Source organism: Bombus impatiens, unplaced genomic scaffold (assembly GCF_000188095.3).
Source record: "Bombus impatiens unplaced genomic scaffold, BIMP_2.2 scf_0342, whole genome shotgun sequence".
NCBI lineage: Eukaryota > Metazoa > Arthropoda > Insecta > Hymenoptera > Apidae > Bombus > Bombus impatiens.
In genome coordinates, this window is record NT_176761.1 from 42,071 (window position 1) to 51,773 (window position 9,703).

At 46.8% G+C, this 9,703-nt stretch overlaps 2 protein-coding genes across 2 annotated transcripts; both read right to left on the reverse strand.

Moving 5' to 3' along the window:
• Positions 1-5,043: 5,043 nt before the first annotated feature.
• On the reverse strand, positions 5,044-5,907 carry LOC105680768. Its single transcript, XM_012385696.1, has 2 exons — positions 5,357-5,907; positions 5,044-5,224 (listed from the first exon to the last, which is right to left on the reverse strand). Exons 1-2 carry the CDS (start codon positions 5,905-5,907, stop codon positions 5,044-5,046), a joined length of 732 nt encoding a protein of 243 aa, XP_012241119.1.
• A 547-nt stretch (positions 5,908-6,454) lies between these two features.
• On the reverse strand, positions 6,455-7,905 carry LOC117151658. Its single transcript, XM_033320739.1, has 2 exons — positions 7,123-7,905; positions 6,455-7,032 (listed from the first exon to the last, which is right to left on the reverse strand). The coding sequence occupies exons 1-2, from the start codon at positions 7,298-7,300 to the stop codon at positions 6,794-6,796; spliced, it is 417 nt and encodes a 138-aa protein (XP_033176630.1). The 5' UTR covers positions 7,301-7,905; the 3' UTR covers positions 6,455-6,793.
• Between the last annotated feature and the right edge of the window lie 1,798 nt (positions 7,906-9,703).

Genomic DNA, 9,703 nt, shown 5'->3' on the forward strand with positions numbered 1-9,703 from the left:
GATATTGCACTATAAATTATATTTATCGCCTTCAGATCCTTTTTGTCCCAGTCTGAATTGTCTGTTTCGATCTTCACTCGAGTTATAACAATATGACATTCTTTATAAGTCAGAAACGTCGTTATTCTTTTCTTCCACATACCGTAATCCTCACCATCAAATATTGATATCATCATTTCCTATCTCTCCACTTGAATTGATTCCCTATTCTTTACTCAAGCGTTCCTACGTGCTTGAAGTATTTTTCTTCGTTTATTTTATATCCTTTGAACGTTTCTTCCCTTACTATACTCACTCGATCTAACTCGCAAGACTAAAAACCACGCACTAAATAGCTTGGAGAACTAGTAACCACTCTCTGCTAACATGTTAAGGTATAGAGAGGATTCGGAAATACAAATAGTTTACTTTATTTCACACACAACAGCCATACATATATATTACACTCTGAAGACTTCGATAACCTTCTTGTACGTGCGCTTGTTGCCAACCAGACTATTCTAGAAGCTTCTCCCATCTAACAATAGTCTTTTGTCTCAACTAAGACCTGGGCGTCCTCTGACGCTTACACACACACACACTCATGTACAGTGTAAATGTATCATCTACTTAACAGCTATGCCCGGTAGTCCCTGCCTTAGACTAGAGGGAGTCTCGCTAGGTGCGGTATTTGTATCGTGACACCGTATATTCGACTGCTAGCGAGACAGACAGACTCGTTGTCATCGTAGTAGCCCTCTGGTGTTGGCGGTTGGTACCCGGATTTGACGGGAGGTGACGACCGCGTTTGATGTCTCGACCTGTCGGCGTCCTGTTGGTACCGATCCACCACAATACTGTTAGATACTGTTCGATACTGTTTCGCCCGCGATCGCGGTCGTTTATTTATAATGGTCGGGAGAGTCTTGCCCGGAATTTATTTGTCATTACGTTTCACGTTTCAAGCCTGTGTCAATACCCCGAGGCAAAACAACAACATGAATCGCTCACGATTCGCGTCGTTCTTTGACTCCTGCGTCGCTACAACCTGATCGCTTCCTTGCGATTATTTGTTATTCTCCATAATGAAAAAATGAAACAAAAGTCGTTATGTGAACTATGCACTATAGAAGAAAGTGCTTTCAGAAATGTGCTCATGACTGAAAGACACGCTGGAAAAAATATACTGTATTCTGTTGAGGTTGACTGATAGACGAACGAGTGAATGAATTTGTAATAGAAAAATATATTGAAATAAATAAAGGTATAAGTTTGTGCTGATTCAGATCCTTACTCTCTTAGTGTCACTATACAATAGAATCGATAGGGAGCACGTTCGTTTATAGCAAAAGGACATTACCAAAAAATTTAACCTTATAATTTTAACGAAAGGCTACAAGCAACATAAATAAAAATCTACTCATTAGTTCCTTTGTTCCTAGACCCTGTAACCCAAAACAAATGTATATTCAAGGGTACAATAATATGGGACTCTCCTTATTTAGAATAATTTTGTTTCATTAAATTCTATTTTCTGCGTAATACAGGTCTCTAGGATATACATAAATAGAGATGTAGAGCTTTCTTGAAGTAGTTACTTCAACATATTAAAAGGGGATAATTTAAATATAGACGAATAAATAAATATTTTCTCAAATAAGAAAAAAATTCAACGATATTTTTGATCACGCCTCGTATGAGAGGGGGGAAAAGGGAGAAAAAGAGGAAAGTAAAAAATGATATGCAGCTTGGAAGAGGTTCAGGCATCAGAACTCTGAGGAAATTGTGAAAGGAAAATGTCTGAGATAAAATGTGATGATTAAGAAGAATGTGGGGCATGAAACATATTATATAAAATATACTTTATGTATTCTATTTTGGTTCATATACGTCGGGGTGGCGTTGTGGATAGGGTTGTGGACGTTTGATGAATCTTCATTGGAATTAGCCATCGTTATGGTATAACAAAGGTACGGTTTATGAACACAAGTATGGATATCACAGACTTGACAATCAACCACGGCGATTAGGCATTCGCGACACCAGTGACAATGGCCTCAGGTTTGATAACGAATCCGCGGTCAACGGGATGATAAATGAAAGTTCTCACAACTCTTCGTTAGCAAAACGTGAAATAATCACTGATCGTAAAGACGTCACTCTTTAATCGATGAGATCGCGAGAGAGAATGACTTTCCGTCCCGATGATGCCACAGAGGAAAACCATATGGGGTGTGTCTAAGGAAACGAGATCCTCGGATTCGTCGAGGAAACCCTTCGTTCCGAAGGTGAAGGAAATTGACGTTGCTGCTAATTGGCCAATCCCTATATAGGTGGTTAGAAAATGATGCTAGTCGCCCTCGAGGGTAAGCTGCACATGTACTGCGGAAATGCATCGACATCTGGCAATCATCTTACTCGAAGAATAGGGTCTGCATGTGGCGAGCTACGGGACAGAGACCGTTGGAATGTTTACTGTCGTGTGTGTGTCTAAGGACACGGGATTATCGGATTTGTTGATGACAATTTTGGTTAAGGAAGTGAGGGCAGTAGACACCGTCTCCGATTGGATAATAAGACGGTTGGTGGACCAGGAAGGGTTTTAGCCGCCCTCGCGAGAAAGTTGCCAACGGAACATACCAGATGTGGAGAAAACCAACTTTCTAAGCTAACACATGGTAGAAAATAAACGTAAAGGGAAATCTAAGACAGGAAATACTCGCTTGGTCCGAAGGACCTTAACTATGAAAATGCCAAGGCCCCTGGTGGGCACTTAAGACTATTGAGGGTGCGCGCCAAGGATATGCAGACATCTGGGTGCCATCCTGTCCGTGGTGTGTGGCCTGGTCCCTGATGTGAATTGACGTTACACTCCCGTGGCCGTGGTTACGTCTAGTGACCCGCTAGGTCACCTTGAACCTGAACACGTCGCCATAAAGCCAGGTTGGAACATTAAAGTTATTTCTTATTTATTTCTTTTTTCTTTTTATTGCTTAAATGCAGCTATCGTAAAAGTCTGGACTAGGGTATTGGGGGTTTCCCCAGCATTCCGCATATATATCCGCATATATATATATCCCAGCATATATTTCCAACAACTTTGTACAACAACACAAGTTAGTAGCTCCGCTGCTTAAGATATAGGTGACGAAGAAATGGATTGCTCTGATATGAGAGAATCCGGGTAGATATTTTGACTGATCTGAAGACCGAGATTGAGTACGGGTAGCTAGGTGGTCTTCGAAGAATTCTTGAGGGTTGAGCGTATTCGAACTGAACTGAACTGAACTGATCTCGAACTGGAACTGTTCTGGAACTGAATTGACCTGTATTCTTACTGTCCGCTGTTATATACTTCCGGAGGAAAGCTCGGTATGTATGTAATTATTATTCGAAGGAAGCTTTTCGTTATGAAAAGCGTGATTCCCATTGGCTATGACCAGCGTTGGTGAGTGATGATAGGATGATAGGTAAATGTCCGGTTTTTCCCATTATATAATTACTGGTTTTTCCCATTATATCATTACCAGTTATTCCGTAATTTCTAAAAGAGCACAATAAACCTAAGGACCTTTTAAGTACCAGTTATAAACCGAAAATACTTGCAGGATTAACGGTTTTTGCAAGTTAATAAGATTCAATTTATAGAGGGGCCTTAGGTGTGTTGAGGGTGTACATAACGGTCAGCGGACCCTTAGCGACCCAATACCGAGGGACGTCGCACGGTTCCACTATGCTCTTATCCGTGGTCCAATAACTGAATATTTGGCTTAGAAACTAAGCTCACTAAAATGTTTAAAGCAATAAATACTTTTATTTCATTTTCTGAAAGAGGCATAAAATTTGCGTCGGCTTCTCCATGTTTATTAGTTTCTGTAACTAGTTTTGTAACTAATTCTTCGTTAGAAAATAATTAAAGAACTGTTCTCCTCGACAGATTTTGGGTATTGACAGTTGCACCAAACACACTTGAAAAGTCATGTATAATTGGCGTATCATTTTTTGCTTTCCAGATGTGATCTTCATCTCTAAAACTGCCGCACTGATCAACTTCGCTGTCTTCGCTTGATGAAATCCTACGGATACATTTTCAGTATGTCCTATTGGTATACTTTGATCCGAATTATCAAGATCGTCAAAATCCATTGGGGCAATCAAATTAGTTTACATTATAAAATCAGGATATTTTTTAAATTTGAATTTGTTAAATTTAATTAATATTGACAGTACTTACTCATAGTGGCAGTTAAAAGGATTTTCACAACAAAAGTAAGACTTGTTTAGAAAACAGTAAACTGATATAGGGTTAAACGTGATCTCTCACATCTGAAGAATACTTAGCGACTGAAATAAAAAGCAGTCGTAACGCGCGGAATAATCCGCGCTTGGATACAAACGGGTTAATCCCGTCGTTCTTCTCCTTGTCGGGGTTCAGTTTCTTAACCAGTGCATTCAACGTTTGCACCGTCCCCGACAAGGCTTATGTGAACCCCTTCGTCTCACTCATCGTGAACATTATCTCTTCTCCCTCGACCTCACTATTCTGAGCGTCGATATTCTCCCTCGCGCTATCCTCTTCCTCACTGTCCGCAGCCAACCTAACCCCAACCGCTTCTTTTTTTTTCTTTTCCCCGAGGAGGGGAAAATGCATTACGCATACCTGGCGACCCGCGTTGCCCTGGTTATGTGGAACTCGGCTGATGGCAGTGCCATACCCACTCAAAACCCCTCCTCTTCCAATCCTTCTTCGAGCGGAGGGTTTCGTCGGCATTGTTGATAGAACATTACCTCGGAGAACCCCCATGCGACGCGTCAACTCCGTATCTAAAAAATGCTTCCATTTCTTCGGAGATAATCATCATCCTCTTCTTCCCATTCTTCGAGTCGCTCCGCCTTTGTATCTTTCTTGTGCCTGTCTTGCCTTCATCACTGCCCCGCAGATACTCCGGAACAGCCCCCAGGTATAGTCGTCGGCCGACAATGGGATTATATTATTCACTGTAAGCGTGTCGTCTTGTGTATCCCTCCTCTCCGATCAGTGTATCTTCGCTGGGGTGGAGGCTATTAAATCTGGTTGTCCTCTAAAGTCCTCAAATGCGGCCGGCCGCTGTTAGGGGAAACATAGACGCCCACTAACAACATTCCAGCCCACTCGGCGGCGATATAACCGCTGCCACAATCAAGCAGGACGCCAGGGGGGCCTATCGCCGGTGTCCATGCTACAGCTATTAAGCCATTCAGGTCTCTGACACAGTCGGGGACATCGTAAGTACAGTACGGCTCAGCCACCACCAGACCTCCCGGATGGTCTGGGAGAGCAGGTCTTGTGCCCGTCTCGGCCGTCACAGATTAGTCTGGACAAGGCGCATGAATTCACCGCACCAAATCCATGGCACCTCCTTCGGCGCACGCTGGATCTGCTATGCACTTCCTCGCGGCAGAGTCACGAGTTGATGGCATCCTCCTGTTTTCCTTCTTCGGCGGGCAGCATGCCATTCCTCCCATCCGGTCGGCCGCATGTGGCCCGAGCGACTCGCAAAGGGGGCACTTGGGTGTAGAGGCAGTACAACCTCTAGCGCGATGCCCAGTTTCGCCATACCTATAACATAGGTGTGATCGGTCTATCGTCGATACGCACGTCGCCCTGACGTGCCCTAAATCCATGCATTTAAAGCACTGCAAGGGCCTCTTCGCGATGGCTTCGACCCTAGCAATGGACCATGCCAGTGCAACCTTTCCTGCCTGAGCCAGCTTCCTCGCTCCGACTGGTGGACAACGCACCCAAGTCAAGCCGAGACCGTTCCTAGTGGTCCCAGTTTCTCCAACCTGCACCTCCGCGCCGCCGTATCCCGCAGCCAACGCCAAGGTGTCCCGCAACTCTTCCTTGGAGACGGAGACGTCTATCCCGATCATACGTAGTTCCGCCATTCTGGCTGTAACCGCAACTCTGACCGTGGTCGGGTCCCAGATCTGCGCCAGCCACGTGGCCAGTTGGACGCCTTCTTCCGGTCTTTATCACCGGGGACCTCCAAGATGATAGCGCTGGTCATAGCCTTACGCATCTTAACCGCCTCTATACCAACTTGTGCCAGCAAGATTTTCCCTCTTGCCGACGCCAGCACCTCCGCGTATGACGTCTTCGTCCCCTCACCTAGGGTTAGAGTCACCGGAGATAATCGCGTTGCGCGAGGGAGCACAGTCTTCTTTGGCGCTTGCAGCGGCACACCTTTCGAGGTTTTCGCCGAGGTTCCCGTCGCCCTGGGTTTCGGGATGCCCTTTGTCCTCCTCTCAGCCTAAGCGTCTGTTGCGGATGAAGCCGTGTAGACTTGGCTCCCCACCGCTCTTTCTGTGACTTTCTTCACCTTTTCCTACCTCTTTCCCTTTTTCCTTGGCTCGGCCACCTTCCNNNNCGCCCCCCCCCCCCCCCCCCCCCCGCCGCTCCCTCGGGAACGATGGTAATTGGGTGGCGCTGCTGATGAGAGCCGAGGCCACCGAATCCTCTCTGGCTCGCACCTCACGACTGTGTCGCCTACATCCGATGCGCTCTTCAATGGCCCTTATGATGGAGGGTCCCAGCTCCTCGACCTTCTTTTCCAGGGCAGTGAGACGCGCGTTGTCACTTTGTCCGTTTCTCGGAGGACACTCCGAATCGGAAGCCGAGGCGCCGCACCGAGAACAGTCCCAAGGCGCGCTCACCGCCATTCTCGCAAGCTCTTTCCTCAGGACCTCGCTTTTTGCTCCTCCAGCAACGATGGCCTCGCATCCGCGAGTCTTGAGGCTGGGTAACGCAGGCGGGTCCAATCCTCCTGGACAACTACATCGTCCCGGTGGCAAGAGATATCGTCGCAACCCCTATGATCTGCGCGACATTCCTGGTAAATTCGGCGCTGACGTCCGCCGCCGAGCTCGCCCTTACTTCTATGGACAGCTCTTCCGAAACATCCGGGGTTGTCGACATAATTCGCCTATTCTTTCCCCTGGACGCCGTCGAAGCCAGCGATGAGCGCGACGCGAACGAAACAACTGACTCTTCGTCGTCAGACATGGCTCGCGTCCGGAATCCTCTAACCATTGACGACGTGGCATCGACTATCATGGCCAGAGCGAGAAAAGTGCTCTCCCAACCTTCCACGGTTTTCTGAGAACTCCTCGTGACTCTTCTTGGAGATTCCTCCGCAACCTCCATTCTGCTGCTTCCCACCTCGCCAGGCGCAGAAACATGGCCGGGCGCCTTTGCGCGCGAGGAGAGGAATATGCCTTTGCGCAGACCCGGTGACCCGCGTCGCCAGGTTATGTGGGACTCGGCAGATGACGTCGCCATACCTACTAAAAACCCCTCCTCTTTCCTCTGATTTGTTAGATACGGACAACCCCAGCAGAGCCGATCAGGGTTGTCCTCAACCGTGTCGCCGCATATTATCGTCGCGTACTGATGCCACTCGTCCTATTCGCTGACTCCATCGCCTTCTCCATATCCCTTCTATAGCTTATTATACCCTTACAGAACTCTCTGAACTTCCTCCAGTATTCATCCTTGGTGACTACGGTGTCCACCAAGGTGTCCAACTCTTATCTTGACACCCAGAAAGTTCTCCAACTCGATTCTCAATAAGACATGCTCGGCGTCGTCATTCGGGTCTCCACAGTCCCAGCACTTCGTGTCGACCTCCTTACCGATCCTCTTGCGGTAGCTGTTGAAGATGCCGTGTCCCGTGAGCATTTGCATCGTAAAGTGGTCGATGTCTCTTCTATTCCTGGCGAATATGGACGCATTACTTATTAGTTTCCTGGTGAAATTATCCTTATTATAAATGCTCCATTCCGCCTGCCACTCCGTTGAGGTCTTCTTCCTTACTTCTTCCAGCTATTCCTTCATTTCCGCATGCCTGTGGATCACCTCCTCTCCAACAGCTAGTGTCTTATAGATCTTCTTTCTCTCGTATATCTCCTTCAACATTCGCACTTTAATGTAGATCGGTAAGTTCCCGGTCAATACACAAAGCGCCGCGTGGGATACAATGCGGTAGCCCGTGGATGTGATGCACAGGGCAGTAAGGCCGGGGGCGTGGCGGTGCACCCTCGAACGGCCATGGTCGTGAGATGACGACGCAGTGAAGCCCACTCGACTACCCACGACTGCACCGGTACTGGGATTTCCCTCCCCTAGATCGTAAACGTGCTTCTTTTGGTTGACCAAATTCATTGTATTTTTGTGGTTGTCGCCATGTCGTCAACGAAAGTCTCCGTCCTGGTGCCACTCACTCTTTCGCGCCCTATCCCGGTCATTGCCGGTGCAGGGTGACAGGGGGCCCACGAGAAGTTGAGGTGAGTGGTACCATCAAATACTACGTATAGGCAGTCTCATCAACGAACCTACTTCCTTTTATTAATATCTCTACACTCTATATAAAATAGCAAATACTAACCATCGATCCCATTTGCATTTAGCTCGATCCATCAATACATAGCCAAAGTTCTCTGTTAATAATTAGAATTAGCAATGCTATGAACTTCGAGTCATGCCATATAAAAATCATCATACTCTCCTTACATTCTTCGTCCACATATATAACTAATAAGACCATCAATCAATACCGAATCAATACATAAACGTTACTCCTTCACTGCAATCCTACAAATACCTGTCGACTTATAATTTGAATTTTTAGAAAGGGTGAACCAGATCAGACATCGAACCATCTGGATTCATCCATCTTTAATTTAACCGTCCATATAGATATAATACAACGGGTGATATCACTGGTAATAATGAGAGGCATCTCCAGGTGAGACAGCAGGCGAGGAGGAGGAAGGCAGTCATGGTCAAGATGCCTGATGGCGCTGGGTGCCTCCAGACGGAAGTGCGCAAGACCAGAGGCGGCCACGTCCTGATCGAGATTAGCGGACAAGGAACGACTAGTGAGGTCGCCGAGGGGTTGAATCCTGCGATTGGACAGGAAGTGGAGAATATTCCGCTTCTAAACAGAATCAAGATTGAGGTCAAAAGCAACCTCTTTCCTCTGGGGAGGACCGGGTCGGTGACATCTGTAGGGATCTTGACATACAGGATCTCAAAATGGTGGATATTAAAACCTTAAGGAGGGCGCCGTGGGAGACGCAGTCCACAATTGTCACGGTGCCTACTAATAAAGTCCCGCAGGGTGATGCCCCAATTAGAATCAAAAGCGGGTGGACCATCGGTACTGGTAGGGTTCTGCTGAATATTATCAGATGCTTTAGGTGCCATGACATAGGGCATGTAGCTGCGAAGTGCACAGCTGTGGAGCCAGGCAGGGAGAACTGCCGCAGATGTGGTTCGTCGGATCATAAAAAGTATGAAAGTAGTAATGAGCCGAGATGCACCCTGTGCGTGAAGTACAACGGAGTTAATGTCAGGCACGTCATCGATTCTTTGGCGTGCCCTCTCATAAGGATGAATAATAGGAAGAATAGACCGGGTAAAAGACCGGCGATCATTAAATTTGGTGAAAGGAATAGGGGATAACTCTGTCCAAGGATGATAGGATGAGGAAGTATGATTGCGAGGAGCAATAATTGATAAGAATGTATGAGCATAGTTATATAAGGAGCTGATGCATCGACTGGGGTCTCGTCGTAGTAATGCTTATTTAACGGTGCCGGCGAGACTCTCCGCTCTACGAAGGTTTGGAGAAAGGAGGGGTTTTTTGTGGGTATGGCGCTGCTTTTTACCGGGGCCCTCATA

Excerpts from the sequence above, each read along its gene's own strand:
- LOC105680768 (XM_012385696.1), bottom strand. The coding sequence starts at position 5,907 with ATGGCGGAACTACGTATGATCGGGATAGACGTCTCCGTCTCCAAGGAA. Across the intron at positions 5,225-5,356 it reads GGTGCCATGGATTTGGTGCG|AGACCTGAATGGCTTAATAG; the intron begins GTGAATTCATGC and ends CGACTGTGTCAG.
- LOC117151658 (XM_033320739.1), bottom strand. The coding sequence starts at position 7,300 with ATGGCGACGTCATCTGCCGAGTCCCACATAACCTGGCGACGCGGGTCA. Across the intron at positions 7,033-7,122 it reads AAGAAGAGTCACGAGGAGTT|CGCGAGCCATGTCTGACGAC; the intron begins CTCAGAAAACCG and ends GAGGATTCCGGA.